This window comes from Leptopilina boulardi, unplaced genomic scaffold (assembly GCF_019393585.1).
Source record: "Leptopilina boulardi isolate dan_hultmark-lab unplaced genomic scaffold, ZJU_Lbou_2.1 LbouV2_325, whole genome shotgun sequence".
Classification (NCBI taxonomy): Eukaryota; Metazoa; Arthropoda; class Insecta; order Hymenoptera; family Figitidae; genus Leptopilina; species Leptopilina boulardi.
The window spans coordinates 764,518-784,405 of record NW_026137891.1 but is presented as its reverse complement, the minus strand read 5'-3'; the positions used below and the strand labels follow the sequence as shown (position 1 = coordinate 784,405).

General features: G+C 27.2%; 1 protein-coding gene and 1 long non-coding RNA gene across 6 annotated transcripts in view; one reads left to right on the top strand and one right to left on the bottom strand.

Annotated features, from left to right (window-relative positions):
- Window positions 1-19,888, bottom strand: part of LOC127284510 (uncharacterized) — a 54,439-nt gene that overhangs the window by 32,257 nt on the left and 2,294 nt on the right. Inside the window, exons 2-3 of the long non-coding RNA XR_007843492.1 lie at window positions 9,551-9,741; window positions 6,673-6,760 (exon numbers count right to left, since the gene is read on the bottom strand). This is a non-coding gene — a long non-coding RNA (uncharacterized LOC127284510). The remainder of the gene's footprint in view (window positions 1-6,672; window positions 6,761-9,550; window positions 9,742-19,888) is intronic.
- On the top strand, window positions 6,173-17,417 carry LOC127284508 (uncharacterized). Of its 5 annotated transcripts, none has more exons than XM_051309966.1 (2): window positions 6,173-6,450; window positions 16,647-17,417. In XM_051309966.1, exons 1-2 carry the CDS (start codon window positions 6,431-6,433, stop codon window positions 16,942-16,944), a joined length of 318 nt encoding a protein of 105 aa, XP_051165923.1. In that variant the 5' UTR covers window positions 6,173-6,430; the 3' UTR covers window positions 16,945-17,417. The 5 variants fall into 5 exon arrangements, with proteins under 5 accessions (XP_051165923.1, XP_051165927.1, XP_051165926.1 ...); XM_051309970.1 differs by lacking the exon at window positions 6,173-6,450 and adding an exon at window positions 11,986-12,071; XM_051309969.1 differs by lacking the exon at window positions 6,173-6,450 and adding an exon at window positions 13,722-13,878.

Here is a 19,888-nt window from a genome sequence, read left to right as displayed (position 1 = left end):
CAAGTATAAAGTGACGTGTGTGATTCACTGAGGGGTAAATCTCACGAGTTGTGATCACTGGACCACGATACCACAAAAACAGACCGACAACCACTACCTGGTACATACAACACCGTCTGTCTCACGATATTCACGTCCAAGAATCATCCCTACTCTATATATATATATATATATATATATTATAAACAATTTGAATTTCATTTTTATTTACGAAATCTATTAATTTTGGTTCAAATACTTTTTATTTGGATTAAAAAAATATGTATTTGATTCAAATAACTTGAATTATTTGAATCGCATTTATTTGAACCAAATAAATCGTATTTGGTTCAATTAAATAATTAATTGAATTAAATAAATGAATTTATTTAATACAAATAATGAGTTACTTGAAACTATTCATTCATTTATTTAACTCAAATATTTCGTTTATTTGATACAAATAAAAAGTATTTGACACAATAAATTTATGTAATTGATTCAAATAAATTGAATTATTTAATACAAATAATTCATTATTTAATACTAATACACTATTTTATCAAGACAAATAAAAAAATATTTTAATCAATTAAATGTTTATTTGAAACGAAAATAATGAGTTACTTCCAACTATTAATTTATTTATTTCACTCAAATATTTCATTTTTTTGATAAAAATAAAAAGTATTTGATACAATAAATTTATTAATTCTAATTAATTAAATTATTTAATATAAATAATGCGTAGGTAGGTTCGATTCCCCCCATGCGTTAGATTTATTTATTTCTCAGGTTTGCGTTTAATCATTAATTCTATGTATGAATTAGTTGAAAAATGAAAATATCCGATCGTAGTATGTAGAAATCACATTTTTTTATTTGAGTAAGAATTTAATTAAGAAATAGAAGAATTAGTAAATAAATATGTTATTTATTCAATTCAAATTTTGATTTATTTGAATCAAAAAATTCTTACATTTTATGCAAATAAATTATGTATTTGGATCAAATAAAATAATAATTGCCGCAATTAAAGAGGTTTTAGTTTCAATTAAAACAATTACTTATGATATAAATAATCGAATATTTGATTCAAGAAAATTTTTAGTTGTTTCAAGAAAAATATTTTATTAATGCAAATAAATATTTATTTGAATCAAAAAACATGCAGTATTGAATGAAATAATTTTCACAATTGATTTAAATAATTATTTATTAGCTTTGAATATTCCATTTATTTGATTTGAATATTTTGTATTTGATTCAAATAACTATTTATTTGATACGATAAAATAAAATACTTAGGTTTAGTAAATGTGTATTTGGTTCAAATACATATTTATTGGATAATAGACAAGTAAATGATGTATTTGGATCAAATACTTTTTATTTGATCCAAATAAATTTTTTTTTCAGTGAATGTAAATAGTTTTGAATAGTTACAATATTTATTAGTAGTTGGTACTAACTAAAGTAAGTTCCCCTTACTAATAAAATGGTAACGGTAACTATTTATCTTTTTACTATTATAAATGGTATCCCTGACTATCGAATTAGCAGCAGTATAGTTTACTAACCGAAATGGTATTAGTATAACCATTTTATTAGTTGCCTCAACTATTTTGTTCTCTCAATATATCAAATACAAATTTTGTTAAAATTAAAATTAGATTTTGTAAAAAAAAAAGTGCCAAATTTTATATAATTTATAAATATATGAAATGTCAGATAATTGACAAAAGAAAAAAAAGCACTTGGCAACAGAGAAACAATAGTTTTTAAATTCTATAAAATCAAATTTCGCATTAAATTCGAGGGGTCAAATTTTTTGCTGAAGCAAATTTCACCAACGACACATGATCCTTACAGGTATGATGATGATGATGATGATGATATTACAATTATTATAAGTTCGCGCGCGGGGATAATGACATTGCAGGAAATCACGAGAGCGCGCCAGGTATTTTGTTTTTCTAGTCGTTCTGTTGCTATGCGAGTTTTTATAATTATAATAACACCATATATAGAAATACACGAGTGTGAATTCAGACATTGAAACTGAATTTTTGCTTCGTCGTCGCGGTTCACAGTAACCGTTAATAATCCCGGATGTCCAGCTAGCACATATTAAAATCGTCAGGAATATATATTATATACTCTCGATTAAAGTTCAAGAAACTCGGTTCGCAACACCGTCTAGAAACACGTCTAGACCTGCAAGATCTTAGTTTCTTGACTTTCTTTTAATAATCCTCAATTATATATATACAATTTAATGAGAAAGAGAAAATGATTTTTTTTTCGAAATAAACCGCGTGCGAGAAATTGAAAGTATATACACTAATGATTCCATTTGATTTTACTGATTGCAACAAAAATTACCAAATGGAATTTAATTTCAAAAATAAAATCAAAATCATTTTGGGGGATTATGAAAAATATCAAGGAGTAAATATATATTTTTGATTGACATGCGCGCAGAGTAAGAAAAGTTAGTGTGATTTTCCTAACTTTAGAAATGAATTTTGATTTGGATAAACAAAGAAAACATTGATCAGGATGAATGTTTAAAAAAAAGGACTGACAGGATGCCTCGCCTAGATCCTGTCTGAAGAAGTCCTACGAACCGTGAAATCATTTCCAGCGTGAATAAAAAGAACGAAAATGGCACTCTCTCTCTCTCTCTGTTTGTTTCAGTTGTTCCGATTCAGTGCTTCCAAAAAACGATTTCAAAAATCAACGCGCATATATATTTTAACATCTCTCGCTTTCCTCATCTTCTCTTTTATATATACATACAACTCTTCTCAGTTTCAATTTACTTCATTCGAGTCACCGAACAAAACCGCAACCACCCAAAGATTTTTTTTAACCTTATACATCAAATCACTTAAGCTTCTCAATTACAAATATCTGCCTGTAATTACATCCCATATATATCTTTTATTTCATTAAAAATTATTTCTCCAAGGATCAAAAATAAAATCTTTAAATTAAATTACCCTACTGCACAATCTGATTAATTATTTTTTTTTAAAATTGTAATAATAGAAATTTCTGTTTTAATTCTTAGAAAATATCAACTGAAGTTTTATACAATTACGGGTGACATTAAAATCTGCAATCTTAATTTTCAGAGGCTGCATATGTCTGTATAAATTAGTTAAGAAAATTTTTATTTTACAATTTTCTGAACAAATATCAGCTCAAAAATTGTTTATAGTTTTAGATTTAATTAAAAAGAATTCCTTCTAAATGTTGAGAAAATGGAATTCTTTAGTGCAAAAACAAAATTTTTAAAATAGTCACATTTTAAACATTTACAATATGTATCTAATTTTTTTCATTTTCAATCTTACTAATGTACTTTAAAATATTTTTGGATAATTTTTTGAAAATAACTTAAAAATGACTATATCTCATAAGATGCCCCTCCTTTTACAGTATAATTGATTTTGAAAAGAAAAGATAAAATATAAATGTTTAAAATTGATGTTTAACGAATTTTAAAGTGCATTTAAAAAGATTTAAAAAAAAGTTTTTTTAAAAAGTTATAATCGCTATAATCTCGAGAAGTAATCTGAAACGGACTATTGTCCTGGAAGCCCTATATATATATATATATACCTAAAAGTATTTTACAACACGACGTGACGAACCAAATACAATCAACTTAGCAAGGAACTGTCACACCAATTATAGGAACAAGAATTAACAAAAATAAAGTAAGACTTCCTTATGCTTTCGTTTTCGTCAAAAATAGACTTTTTCCATCTGTTCATGTATATGTCACACACAAAATTCCACTCCTGTCGCGTGTGTACAAAACTTTTTTTTTAAAAAAAGGGTCCTGCGTCTGCTCTCCCTCTAACATAAGGGGCGAAACTAAACCTATAAATAAAATCAACTGAAAAGGACACGAGAGAGTCGCTTTTTGATGCAAAGATTATTTTCCATACTCAAAATACATCCCAACCAAAAATTTCAGTATTATACCATAGTTCACTATTGGCGCAGTACTGGTTCAGTATTGGCTGCCGAGACTGGGCAGTCTGTACTGAACCAGTACTGGTATTTTCATTGTATCTGTACTGGTGCAGTACCACCCTGCTAGTACTGGAAAACCAGTACTGAGCCAATATTGGGCCAGTACTGGATCAAATAGATTTTCTTTTTGATTAATACTAGTTTACAAAAAGTTCTAGAGTGAACCTGATGAATCTTTTTGTTTAAATATTTTGTTTATAAAAATTTTTTCACCTTGATTTTAATTTTCAAAATTAAAATGTACTTTATTTTGCTTTTCTGTGGATAAAATTATTCAAACAAAAAATTTCCTGAGACCAAGTCTAAAACATTTTGCAAGATTTTCTTATTGTTTTCAGATATGCAATAAACCAGAAAAAATTTTTAAGCGATCAAACTAAAGATAAATAAATTTGTTTATAAAAAATTTATATTTTTTTAAATAAAAATTTTAAAAAATTTTCTTGATAACACTTGTTATAGATCAAAAAACAACTTTTATTTTCTTAAAAAAGTTTTTCAAAAATTCATTTTAATGCAAATATATATGTGATTAAAAATATATATTATATACTTTTGAAAAAAACTTAAAAATTTTTACCCGAAAATTTATAATGCTACAAAAAATTACGTATACTTTTTTTTCTCAGAACTTTAGTTTTACAATAAACATATTTTTATATTTATTTTTTGATTTTTTAAAATAATAATTTGCAATATATATATTATAATAAAGAATAAAAATTCTTGGTGTTTTCGATTTTATATAATAAAATATTAATTAGTTAGTTGACTAATTTAATTACAGTAGGACTCCGGTTATCCGAGCTAATGTGGACAGGACCTACCTCGGATAAGGCGAAAACTCGAATAATCCGAATTGTTAAATATTTATTACAATTTAACATTATTATTGTTTAAACAATTATTATTTAATACAAACGGGAAAATAATATTGTAAATATTCCATAATAATTTAAACAATTTGAATTTATTAAAAATATACTCATATTTATAAAAAACTAAAATTAAAAATAACTCGGATGACGCGGACTAGACTCGGATAATGCAGAATTTCCTACTGTGACACCACCTCGGATAATCGAGACCTCGGATAAAGCGAGCTCGAATAAACGGGGTTTTACTGTAATATTTAATTTGTGTTGGGTTACTAAAAATTTCACACACTTTTTCCTAAAAAAAACGTATTACCTGGAGCAGAGATTTCACTATTGCAGTGAAACTTATCTCTGTTACAGTTAAAGTTTCTTTTCGTATACAAGAAATTACAAAACTGCCAGTACTCGGCCAGTACTGAACCAGCAGTGGTTACCAGTACTGGTGCCAACTCTGATAGCCAATACTGGTAAAATGTTATCATCCCAAAGTTACGCCAACTCTGGCGCCAATACTTGGTACCAGTACTGCGCCAGTACTGCGCCAGTAGTAAATTTTTGATTGGGATCATTATCGTATTTTCCTTTTTTTCCTCACAAAATTCAAAATCAAAAGCGCACTATGAAAAGAAAAACCCAATCTTCACGGAAAGAAACTAATTCTATGCAAAATAAAATTCTATACCTAATAAAAATTCGGACAAATAAAAATTCTGTGACTGAATTTTTGGTTATATACAAATTCGAACAAATATAAATTCGGCTAAAAGAAAATTCGGACCCGAAAATTCTATTAAATAAAATTTTAAGAAATGAAAATTCTAAAATTTTAGGCATTATTCATGAGTATCGAAATTAATTAAACTGATATTTGCAGTTAAAATTTACAGCAGAAATTTTTGCTAGGGCAACTAATAATGTGATAGGGAATTATTTTTTTTTTTGCAACCACAGCAAATTTATTTACTGCTTCTATATTAATGAGAAAAGTTAGCAAAAAATTGGCAAAAATTCCGTGTTTTCATTAATGAGAGAGATTAAAATAGATGAGCATAGAAAAAGCAATGATCTCTTGAATGATAATGTTTATTTTAAATATATGTAACTATAGAGGAAGTATATGAATTTTTTTTTTTTTTCGCCATACAATATTCGAGAAAGTGAAACTGGCATTTGGAATCTTAACTGGAGGAGAGAAGCAGCAGTAGCTGTTCGTGTGTATAAATATAGTTTTAACATGGATGCACATCAAAAGGGGAATGCAGTTTAGTACATGAGTTTTAAAGGCTTGTGAAAGCCGCAAGAACGTTTAGAGTATAGTGCAGTTATAGGTTCAGTTACCGCGATAATCTTCTCAAGAGCGGGTCAGTGGTATGACTATTAACCTTCCTTTTTTGATTTGACTGTCGAAGGTTCATATATAACTACATCATATCATCTTTGTTCGCGTGTATACCGCAAAAATTTTCTGTTTACATCTTAACTGATTGGTGTGCCGAAAAAAAGGAGAGGATTTTTTTTTAAAAATGCTTGCCGCTCGACACAGGTGAACAAAATTATTATGAATATAACCTCATTTAAAATATTATTAACATTGTATAACCAATTTACTAATTTTAATTCAAGAATTTTTAAATTTCAGTAAAATTTTCAGTGAATATTTTTTCGGCACATTTATTTTGTGTACTCTGAATTGATTCAAATGTTTTGTATTTTCTCAGTACATGCAAAATAATTTAAAAGTAAAAAAAGAAAACAATTAACATACCCATAATGATGATGATGAGAATTTGGAAAATTTATTCCTATCAACGGAATTTGACCCAGAATTGTTCTACTTGTAGCGAATCGTATACCTAGAAAAAAAAACAATAGTTTAAATTAAATGTTTTGTTCTTTGGTGTATTGATTTTCATTGGAAAAATAATCAGAATTTTTTCTTAAATATAGCAGAGGTTAATTTTTTTTTTCTACAAAAGAAGAAAGGTTTGAACATTTGCATTCTTAACGTCTAAACGAAAAAACAAAACCTACTTCCGTTTTGAAACAACTCGAAAGGAACTGAAAATTTATAGTTTTTTTTTTAGAGGTTTCTTTATGTTGAAACATGTATAGTTGAATAACGTATATAATATGCGGTACAATATATAAGTTACCGAAAATACATAGACACTTTTTGTGTAACATGCATATATAGAGGAGAAAAGTGTTAGGGGATATACGATGACGGGTACCTCTTGTCCTGTTTGTGGTTACTCCATCCGGTAACACCAAGAGTACACACTCTCCACCAACTATAGCATTTCATACGGGATTTAATTTGCGCTCTTCCTGCGTCACGAAATAAGGCTTGGGTTTCTCGGGGCAGCGCATCGCGTAGCGCTTAGCGCTTCTTTATATAGTTATATGGGGTTTTAAATTCTATGGTGAATGCGCCCACATATTATAAGATCCATTCTATTTTTTTTTTCTCATTCTTTTTGTAATTTACGAACACTGTATCAACTGAATCTCATCTCCAAGGACAAACTTGACACATAATACAAAACTTGATATTACATTTAAAACACGATCTCAAAATTCTTATAATGTAAAGTGTTTTTAAAATTTAAATACCTCTCAATTTTTTTCCCCTCACCATACAAAGAGAATGAATCTCATCTTTCACTTACGTGAAAATATTCATAAAAACAGAAATATTTTTTCTTTTTTGAATATGAAAAATAGAATTCTAAATGTTGACAAGTGACCCCCGAATCCAGAAAGAGTTACAAGAGCCTTGAAATATTATTACTTTCAGAAACATTTCTTTCGCCTTCAAAATTATTAATACTTTTTATTTTTTTTTGTCATCTGTTCTTAAATTTCTCGAGCATATGAAATAATGTGTATAAGAATACCACATGCGACTTGAAAGCTAATATATTGTCAGCGTATAAATGTATATAGCGAATGTATCATGAACTTGAAATTAAAAAAATGGAGCATACGAATTTTAATTGCTTATATCAGAGTCATCGCGGTTAAAATATATGCGGGCCAAACGTAAACTCTTGTCTCTGGTATGTATATAGCTAATACGTGTACGTCTGAAGTCTCGTTAAACTGACCTCGCCCAAGTGCGCAATAAGCAACCGTGGTTCGGCACACGAAATAGCAAGTTCATGATTCATCTACACAACACAAATATTAAAAACAAAAAATTCCTTTTGAATTAATTCCCGCCTCAAAAAGTTGAAAAAATTCCATAATTATAAAAATTATACACTGTAAAAAAAAGGAGTTGAATTTCAACTCCCTAGGGGATGCTATAAAACTCCTTTTGGAATTGAAGCGTAGGAAGTTAATGCTTTGCGAGTTAATTTTATGCCTAGGGAGTTAGTTTTAAGGAGTTAATTTAATTATTAACTCCCTTGTTGAGTTGATTTTTAACTCCCAACTCCTGGTGCCGTTAACTCCTTAATTTTTTTACAGTGTATAAATAAAAATAAAAAATTTCAAGAAAAACTATAATTCGAGACGCATGAATAATCCGTACAAAAAAATTCGATGTGAATAATTTCGGTTATTTTAAATAATTTGAATTTCCATAATCAAAAGAATAAAGTACATTTCTAATCCAAAATACAAATCAGTACCCGCATGAAAAAAAAGCTAAAATGTCAACATTGAAACATGAAATTACAATAAGGGATGAAGACATTTTTATATTTAGCTGTCAATTGGAGGATTAAATTTCTCATGTTGCCTATCAATTAGAAAAGGATTAAACAAATGTGGGTTTGGCGTGAAAGTAGGATCGCGTAACGAATCTCTATTTCGTTATAAGATGATTATTATGCATGCCTCGAGGTTACATATATATTTTTTAATTTAGGCACGGGCCCTAAAGTTAGATTAGCTGCACGTGATGAGAGTCCGTTGACTTTTCCCCGATTTCCTATGCATATACGAGTTTTGTCACCCCGGATGGAAAGAGGTCTCCTCTCCTACAGGAAATGCTGAGGTTGAGGGGCCTTTTAAATCGAGGGGAACTCGTGTAGTAACGTTTTAAAAGTCCATATATACATTTATAGGATACACCGGAGAGAAAAAGGGGAGAATCCCAAATATATATAAGAACAGTCTATACTCTCATTTATTGCAATCAATATTATAAAAAAAAAAAAAAATATTCATATATCACAGGGTGGTAACTATTTGTAAAATCATTTCCTTCCGGTTCCCCCGTAGAAAAATATAACATTTTTATGATTATATATTCGGGGGGGAGGTCATTATATTTTTCACCCAAACGTCATTGTGGTCTATTTTTAGAAAAAATATAATTATCTTTTTTTTTTGGAAATGATTTTTGATATCTGTTAAATACAGGTGTTGTATTTTAATTTGCATATTTTCACGTTAAGTTGTAAGGAAAATATTTTTTTTCAGCTGCGGATAAATCTAATGTATATAAAAGTAATTAGATATTAGGGGAGAGTGGGGCAAAGTGGACATAATAACCGATTTTTTTCAGTGCATAAAATTAAAATAAACTGAATAATTTCCAAACAAATTTAAAAATTTTCATAACGAAATAACGACACGAAAACAAAACAAAATGACAGTTTCGGCAGCCTTTTCCAATAAATTAAAATATTTACCTTAATAGCGAATTTTCAGCTTCAAGAAGATTGTTTCAAACTAAATAGCCCTCGGAGATCCCTACTTTCAAGTTAAATTTCCATTCAGAAAATGTGAAAAATAACCGTAAAAATAGACCGAGTTTTAAAAAGTCTGTGTGAATTTTGTGTCCTTATCGTACGTGACACTCCAAGCCATCCAGGATAGGAATCTGCAAAAAGAAAAATTAAAATAATGTAATACTGTAAATATTTGACTCATTTTTTCTCTAGCTGTAAAATTAATTAATTTTCACATAACAATATTTTTAATTTTCATATAAATAATAAATGAAACAGCCAAAATTTCGTTGAAGAAAGCAGATTTATAAAAAAGGATAAGAGTAGAAGCTCATCCGCTTGACAACAAAAGTAATTTCTACTGTGTTGGAGAGCATTGCTCTTGCCACTTGTGCGTATCTTTTTTTTTTTTCTTTCTTTTTCTCCAAGTTGCAGGAGGTAAGCGCGTCTAATTACATAGTGAAGGTAAAATAAGGTAGTCTTTTGAAGATAAGGGGGTTGCATCGAAATTCACAAAAGGGGCAGCTAAAGTAGTCTTGCAACCTTTTTTGGATCGTCTCGCTGTTTTTTTTTCTCTTTTTTCATCTAACACCGTGACCATTCTTGAATTTCTTGGGAATATATTTCAAGGTTCGTGGATTACATGCAGGAAACAACAGTTGCTCTCAGATTTAGCATATGTTGTATATGTGTGAGTTTATATGTCTGAGGAAATCGAGGAGGAAATGCATATAACGCGTCCAAATGTTACGGACCGTGGAGAAATGAATGAATATATACATTCCATTCACGGCACCACCCTATAAGTTCATTACACTCAATAACGATTTATTAATGACTAATGTGTATTATGACTTTGGAAAGATTTCAATATTTTAATGCTTTCAACGATTCACTATATATATGAAGATATATAACTTTCTTAATCTGATTTATTAATACAATTTAAACGAATAATGTAATATTTGCTTTTTGTTAAAACCGTTCTTTTAATTAATTTTATAATTATATATTTAATAATATAATTATTTTATAATTTCATTATAAAAATAATTAAACGAATGTAGTAGAAAAATATTTGGCCAAGTAGAAGACTGTACGACGTTTTGTAATACCGATAGTGAACGCTAGGGGCGCTACCTTCGTGTCACGTGAATATTTCACGTTAATTTATAAAAATTGCCTAATTGAAGTAAAAACCTCTATCGCTTCCAGGAAATTAAAGAATAAATAATTTTTATAATGAAATTCTTCCAAATAAAGTTGAATAATGTATAATATATATTGCAAATGTATGAGTGCACAATTATAATGGTATAAATCGAGTTTTTTTTTTTTGAGCGCGGCATATGAAAGTGATTAATATTATTAGCACCGGCTTGGAATGAGAACAATTAGTCGAAGAAGGCACAATCTTTAATCACTAATTACAATTAGTTTCGTTGAAGATGAGAGGCTCTATATATTTTGAATGCAACGAAGCACGATATGAGAAACTTCTCATATTTCGCGTGCATTATGAGAAATGTGCATATATGAACTTTGGTGTATATTATACACATATAATATGCGCACAAAAATTTTGTAAACATTAATAATTAAAAATCTGTAAATAAATTTCTCTAAACAAATTAGAATAGTCATATAATATATAAAATGAGTTATATCTTGTTGAACGGAAATTATACTTATTACAATTGAAGCTCCGACACTTGGGAAATAAATAATACACTTTGAGAAAAAAAAACAACTTGGGTCAATTCCTATTCTGCACTGTTTTATGGTTTTACTCATCATTATCATCGCGGTCTTTCGTATAAATGCAAATTATTCCTTCTTTACATATACATCTTATCATTGTATCTTTGATTTAATTTTACATTAGCAAAGGCATCTTTTGCATTCCCTTTCAGTTAGTTTACACTGGATCACTTAAATTACCCGAAAAGATAAACTTTAACAGATCTATCATTTTTATCGTGATTTCTTTTTTATTCCACGGATACTTTTTAATTAATTCAGTTAATTATCCGTAAACTTTTCACTAGATATAATAGAGAAATAATGCGCATAAAAGACTATGAAAAAATTAATTTTAACAAAATTAAAAATCATTTTTAAATTTTTGAAAAAATTTAATTTCATTTTTATTTCATAAATAAAAATTAATATTTAATCTTGCAATTGTTTATGCATTGTGTAATAATTAAAATTTTAATTATTTTTTTGTTTAAAAAGGCGCATACATTAAAATAAAACAATAAATGAGTTAAGAGATAGTTTCCGGTGACAATATATTGTGATGAGAAATTATTTATAAATATATCATCACGTTGCGGAAACTGCGTTGACGATTGCATAACATGTATGTACTTGTCAATGCACGTATGATTATACAATATTGCAGTCTTCGCTTTGCCACGTTTGTGTTAAGATCACAATCAATTGTCGCTACTTTTTCAATATAAATTTTTTAAAAAAGGTATTTCAATTTAATTATTGATTTATATAATAAAACATAAGAATTTTATTTAATACTTTAAAATTATGAAAATTTGCACTCGGATAAAGATTAAAAAATTTAATTGTTTTCTCGCGATATTTAAATTATAGAAGTAAAAGAGATTGTGTACAGTTCTTTGTTTCCATTAAACCTATACGTATAGATATTATAGAGTCAAGTTTATGCATAAAATGAAAATAAACCAAAAATGTGTCCCATTTCTTATCTCCCGCATGCATTTCCTGTAATCATAGCAGGTTTCCTGAAAAACAGGCTCTTGAAGGTGCATGTGAGAAATTTATTTTATCTTGCTTCCCATTCAGTCATTGTGCGCCCTCTTTACTCTCACGATCGAGCGCAGATCTGCAAAACATGATCGTGAGGAACAAGAGTTTTTTGGTTCACCGATCAAAAAAAAAAAAAAAAAAAAAGTGTAACCTTGCACGCATATAATTCCATATTGTATATTAATTCTATACTTATAAAACCTCATGAGCAAAAAATTGATAAACATTACTTTGTGAAATGTATAAATTTTCACAAAAGACGCATGAATAAGCTATATATAAAATTAATTTCTTCGAAATTTTTATTTGTTCTAACATCTAGCAAAAAAATTTAGACTCCAATTTAAAAATTAACCAATCATATAATTTTGTTGATAAATTTTGATTGGTTGGCAGAGTTTCGAAGAGGAAAATTAAGTTCCTCTCAAAAAAAATGAAACGTCAAAGTAGACATTGAGTTATGAAAAAAAGTTTCTTCATCTTTTTGAGGAGAAAATTTATGTATTGAGGACTTGAGGTTTGCAATAGAAGTGGACATATTATGCTTTAGAATATTATGAATCGAGAATATATACGTACTACTATTAATCATGAATTCTACAAGTCACAACTATATATATATTGTAAATTTGGTGGGCATTCACCTCTAACGAAAACCGTAACAGGATATTCACCCTATGACTAAATTATTTTCCTCACAAACTAAAAATTTTCTATATATAAATACTTTTGGTCAATTTCAAAGAATAGTTCTAATATAATTATATATCTTCTAACGACTTTTTTTTAGACAAGGATTTATTGTACAGCAAATTAAAGTTTCTACTAGGAAAAATAGTGACCTACTTTTTCTATAATGATGTCTACAAAAAGAAATATTACCAAAAAGTTTTTTTAATTATTTTAAAATTCAAATTACAAATCATTAACATTAAGGGAGAAAATTGTGTTCAAGATTTGAAAAATCAAAATCAAATTACAATTATAAATAAAAAATAATAAAATGCACACTAACGGATTGTTTGTTATTAAAAGGGAAAAGAGAGACAGAGAGAAGAGTACATAACACACTTAACACTAATATGGCAATCGTGGCGGGATGAATGGCCGCATAATAAAATAACCGGTCGGCCGTTACTCTCGCAAATAAGCCAACAAGCAGAAGAGTATATAATATGTCTCTCTCTGTCTCTTAAACAAAATATAGGCTACATTGCAGTGCAACTGAGAAATGCAAAAAAATATTACCAACCAAGATTTTATGAAGAAAGTGGGGGGTATATGATGCGTATGAAGCATATCTTGCTATGTACCAAAGACTGAGAGTAAAAGACTTGGTAAAGAAAGTGAAATCAAAGGATCTCTTCAACTAGACGTGTGTTTGAGTTAGGTCAGTTGTATTTCAGCTTTGCTCGCGATCTGTTAGTTGCAACTCGCCACATAATATTGCCACACCGTCGCGCAAAATATACACAGGATTACAAAATTCAACAATAGAGGTTAGTCTTCCTATAAAAATTTAGTATATCTTCCGTATATAAAATCGGAAATGTTCAAATAAAAAAAAAAATTTTACTAATTTAAGTTCAAATATTATAAAATATAAATTAATTTAATTATTTATTATTTAATTATTAATATTAATATTAATTAATAATTCTATTGATATTAATTACTAATTATATTAGTATTAATTAATAATATTAAATAATTTTAATGTAGAAAACAAATTTTTTTTTTTGCGTTTAATAAAAAATAATAATGTATACACATCAAGTGAAAGACATGAGAGATTCCCACAAGAGTAAAGTTTACCGCCCTTGAGCTGCGGTAATCACGCGAGTGGGAATCTTCGTCTCCCACGAGGTGTTCACATTAATTTCTTTTAAGCGCCTTGCAAAAGGGAAATGCAATTTTAAGGGGTTCAAAAGATCGATCTACAATTATATTGTCAGTCCAATCGTGAAATTGGTAAATAAGGGGAAAACAAAGTAATTAAAAGATTATAATAGTAATAAAAAATTTCGATCCGATTTTTTATTTTGATAATTTCATTTATCTAAACTAAAATTCAATAAACAAAATTTTACAAATTTAAAAAATTATTAAATTATAATAATTAAAAAAAAAATTGTTTGTTAAAGAGTACAATTTTTTTTTTTTTATCAGAACGTCATTAATAATAATTGATTGGAAGTAAAAGCGATAAACGACACGCATGAATAAGCTCTGAAATTAATTTGATATAAGATTTTCATTTGACAGAATTTCATTATCTAAAATTTTAATTTAAAATAATTTTTGTTTGCATATTATTATTTAACAAAAATTCAATTTCATTTAAATAAAATTTAAATAATAATTTGTAATTTCGAATAAATAAAAATTCTACCAAAAATGAAAATTTTAATAAATTAATTTTAGAGTTTACTATCTCGGATAATAATTAAATAAAATGGAATAGCAGGAGGCTGCGAGATATTTAAATCCACGCGAAATGGAGATTTAAAAAAAAAATATTAAAGGGATATTGTGTACCGGCGCACGTTGTACGAGTTTGCGCGCGCAACTTTTCTACCCTTATGAATAGGCCACCCCCTCGTATGACTGAAATTATCGATCTCAAACATTCGTTTCGTCTCCGTTTCACCACCGTACCGGTGACGCCAAGTTTCGGTCTCTTGTGTCAAAAATATTTCAAAATCTTTTTTTATAAAAAAGTATAACTAACACTTTATTATAAACAACAAAAAAAAACCTTGATATTTAAATAATTTCTAAAACTCGATAAATCAAATTTCTAAATTTTTAACTTGTACCTAACGGTAAAGAAAAACAAAAACAAATGTCAAAGTTTCCTAACCTTCAAGTTGTGTGAAAACTCATTCTAAATAAATTTTTGTGTAAATTAAAAAATTTTATTTCGACAAATAATATGCGAGATTTGCCTATTTCGTAAGTACTTTTAATTTAATTTTTTAATAATTTATTCTTCACACTTTAATATTTTTGCAACGCTGAAGTTCTCAATTATGAAAAAAAAATATTTTTCATTTGAAAAATAACTAATTTTTTGTTAAGAAAATTTTTTTGACAAAGCCAGAAAAATTAGAATTAATTTAGAAAAATATTTTTTTCTTCTAAATTGTCGATTTTATAAATGTGAACCTCACGCGACGCTTTTTTTAACATTGTCATATTGTTTTTATTTTACTTTGTTGTTGTTAAAATGCGTTTGAATTCGAAAGAAAAAATATTTTTAGAAATTATGTTTTCAAGGAGAAGTTTTATTGTTCATGTTATCTGATACGTGTATATATGTGCAGTTGCATTTGTACTTTTGTTATAAAGCCTCAAGGTAACGCATTGAAAGTGTTTTTATTCAAAGAAAAGCATTTTTAGTGTGACAACTATTATTATTCTCGAGTTTATCGATATATATTTAATTAACCAACCTAAATTAAGTAATTGCATAGGTGAATATAACTTAATTATTTAAAGACAAATTGATTGTATAAATATTATTATTTACTTGTTTTGCACAAATTTATAGAGTTAAATATTTTTTAGTTTTTTTTTTTTAATTTGATTGAAAAAAAAATATTAATTTTCACGGAAAAAAATATAACTTTCAGGAAATATGAGTTATGTTTTTTTAATATTCGTAAATATTATTTAAAAAATTTTTTTTTGATGATACTCAAATTTAATTAAGTTACCAAGTCGTTTTGTCAATAATTTGCTTTATGTCAGCATTTTTGTTTCATCATTCAAATAACATAACGTTATTCTGAAATTATATAATATTTATAATATATTTATTGTAATATGCAACTAAAGTGATTTATATATATATATATGAAAGTACAATATGTATAAATGTACAAAGGAAAAAATTGTGAAATAAACGCTTTCTTGTGTTAATGCCAAGGTACTCCGGAAGTTGTGCAGTGTACGCATTCCACGTGCATTTAAACTAACGGCACAATCACCGACAAACCTCAACTTATCATCACAGTCCTTCTATTCACGTTTAACATATTTTTTTTTTAAACAATAAAATTATTGTAATTGTAAAAAAATTTCCATTTTAAAATGGAACTTTTCTAATATTAAACGAATTCTACTAAATTTTTAATTTTCTATACCAAATAAATTCTCGTAACCTAAATATTGTCCCTATTTTATAAAATATTTTCAAACTAAAAGAATAAATGATTTTTCATATTTTAATTCATTATTAAGAATTATTGAAAATTTGTTTCAGAGCACGCCTTGCAATGTCCTGCGATGACGCCAAAGAAGCAATTAGAATAAGAAATGTTCGAAGAAAATTATTTGTTGATGACGAAGACAAACAAGAAACAAATAAAAACAATAATATTAATTTAGTAGCTGAAGAAAGAAAACTTCATTTGCAACAAGCGAAAGAAAAGTGGAATTTTGATTTTGAAAAAGAAGAACCATTACCAGGCAATTATGAATGGACAAAAGTCAATGCTGAAAAGAACACATCAAAAGAGGAAGAAAAAGAAGAAATTAAATTAAAAAAACAAGAAGATTAAACGAATCGACTATAAAATCTAAAGCTTTTTTTTTACTACTTTTTAAATTCATAACTTTTATCTATTGTGAAATTTATAAATAGAATTGATGGAAAAAAGCGAAATTTAAGGGTGCAATTTTTCGCGAAATGTGTTTAAAATTGAACTGAACGAGAAGGCTGAGAAACTGATGTATATATAAATATTTATGCATTTGAAACTAAATGTAAAAACCAAGATTCTTTCTAGTCAAAACGAGGATATTATTTATGCAAAAAAAAAAAAACTTATACTATATAAAGAAACAAAGTGTAAAATTTGAAATTAATTTCTCACGTGATATTATAAAATTTGGATATTACAATTGGTAAATTTTTTTTTTTATTTATAATCAATTCTCTAATTATTATTAGTGCAATATATGTGTAAAGCATTGCGTAATTTATATATTTATTACAAGATTTTTATAATATATATATGATGATTCTTAAAAATTGTATTCTTTTATTTTTAATAATTCCTAAATTATTTTCCTATTCATTTCTATTTTTGGATAAATTTCTTTTTAATAATTTTTAAAAAAATTTATTTATAAAAATTTTTTTTCGTTTGATTAAATCCTGGCTCTTTCTCTCTCTCTCTCTTTTATATATAGTTTCGAAATTAAAAGAAGTGGCATGCAAAGCGCGCAAAAGAGGTGCGCACCTGGCGTTTTTTAAAGCATTGCTTTATACAGCCTCCTTACACCGAAGAGGTACTAACGTCTTATTGGCAAAAATTGCACTTCCGTTCTGCGAATTCCCACGGAAGTCGTACAATCGTACGAGAACGACAAAGGGATTTTTGCTTATGTACCACACCGGCTGTATACACCTCAGTTCGCAATCATTGTCCTGCTCTGCAAAATAACGATCGTTGCTTCCGCGAGAGGTAAGGTGGATGTGGGCGTAAACAAAAAAAAAAAAAAAATTCGAATATCCCAAATTTCAATATTAAATTATTACATTAAAGAAAAAACAAGAATGGAATCCTTCCTTAAAGAACATAAATTTCACATCAAAAATCAATGGCTAGAATTTTTATTTAATATATAGATTTCAATCAGATAGAATTTTCTTTTAGCCGAATTCATTTTTTTTTAAATTTTCGATTAAATGAAATTCGAACAAATGAAAATTCGACTACACCCAGAGAAATGATTTATTTGAACCAAATAAAATATATTTGAGTTAAATAAACGTATATTTGTCTCAGAGCCTACTAACTTATTTATTTGGCGTAAATAAAAATTTTACTTGTCAGAAATAAATTTTTCTTTGGCTCAAATAAATTTTTTATTTCAATGAAATGAAATATATTTGCAACAAATAAATGAGTTAGTAGGCTCGGAGACAAATATACCATTTCTCTGAGTGTAGAAAAGAATTCTGTCTAATAAATATTCGAGGGAATAATAATTTAATTTGAAAAAAAAAAATGTTTTAAGAAAACTATTTTTTCTGTCATTTAAACCACTTTTTTTCGAAAATCTCGAGCTAATATATAGATAACCTTATTATCATCAAACGAAAGAAAATCAAAACCAAATATTTTGTTTCAAAGTCCAAAAGTGCGTAATATTTATAATCTATCTACACCTGATTTCTTTGACTTTATCTGTATTTTATAAGAAGACAATAAAGAATAGATTTAAGTTACATATACACAAAAGGTGTATTTTTTGAGTTATAAAACAGGTGCTTCTTTTTTTGGAAGTAAAAAGTGTATATATATGCAGATGTCTAAAGCCTCTTCCGGTTTTCTGAACAGGTAACTTTTAGAAAATACTTCATTTGCATTAGCACAAAAGAAGGTTCTTCCTGCCCTTGAAAAATTGAAATTTTAATCGTTTAAATTACACTTTTTAAATCAAAAATAATCTTTTTCCAAATTCAAATTTGTTGTCATTTTTACTATCATTACATTAGTATTTTTATTATTTCTTATCCACCTCGGTGAAGTTCACAACATTTATTATCAACGATTAAGAAAAAATATTTTCCTATGCAAATTATTATTATTTTTGATCTACAAAATTTTTTTGCAACTTTTCTTGATCAACAATTATTTGAAAAAAATTTGTAGGCAAAAAATTAGTTATTATTTTTTGAGTGGAAAATATTTTTTTTTTTGAATCGTTGATCATAACTTCACCGAAGTTCTTATCCTACTTTAAAATTTTTATGTTTTCACAAAGAAACACCTGTTTTTTTTAGCATTTTTATATGAAAAAAAAAAAATTCAGTAAATAAAAGCAAAATGAACAAAAATTCCATTAGATTAAGAAACGGTTATAAATTTTAATTAAACGGATTTTTACGTTTTAAGAATAAAAAAAAATATATATATGTATAGAGCGAGACTGTGAAAAGAGGTGTCAGACATGGGGAACAGAACCAATTGTTTTTATGGGATTTCATTCATCTCGCACAAGACATCCGGTACCACCCCCATAACTTCCTTGGAATATCGCGTGAGATTTACGAATTCAAACCGCGAAAAAAACCTGGGAACACAACTCCACTTGTTGACCACAAAATTTCAAGTGCAATATGACATAATCATGATTAATCAGATTTTTTTTTTTTTAATTAATGAAAATTACTAATCGATTTTTTTTTGGTATTAAATATTATACAATAAAATAAAATTTATTTTATTCAAATAAATATCCGTTACTCGACTATTTAAATATATATTTATTTTTAAATTATTAATTTAAATACACTTTTATTTGATTTAAATAAAATATTTATTTGATAATAGTCGAGGAATAAATTAATATCAAACAATTTTTTCTATGGTTTAAATATTAAATTATTTTATTATATTATTAATGGAAGAAAAATTCTTTGTCTTAACAAAAATTTGTTAAATTCAAACGTTTCTTATAATAATCTATATTGAAATATTTCTGTTAATTTTA

Excerpts from the sequence above, each read along its gene's own strand:
- LOC127284508 (XM_051309966.1), top strand. The coding sequence starts at position 6,431 with ATGCTTGCCGCTCGACACAG. Across the intron at positions 6,451-16,646 it reads ATGCTTGCCGCTCGACACAG|AGCACGCCTTGCAATGTCCT; the intron begins GTGAACAAAATT and ends AATTTGTTTCAG.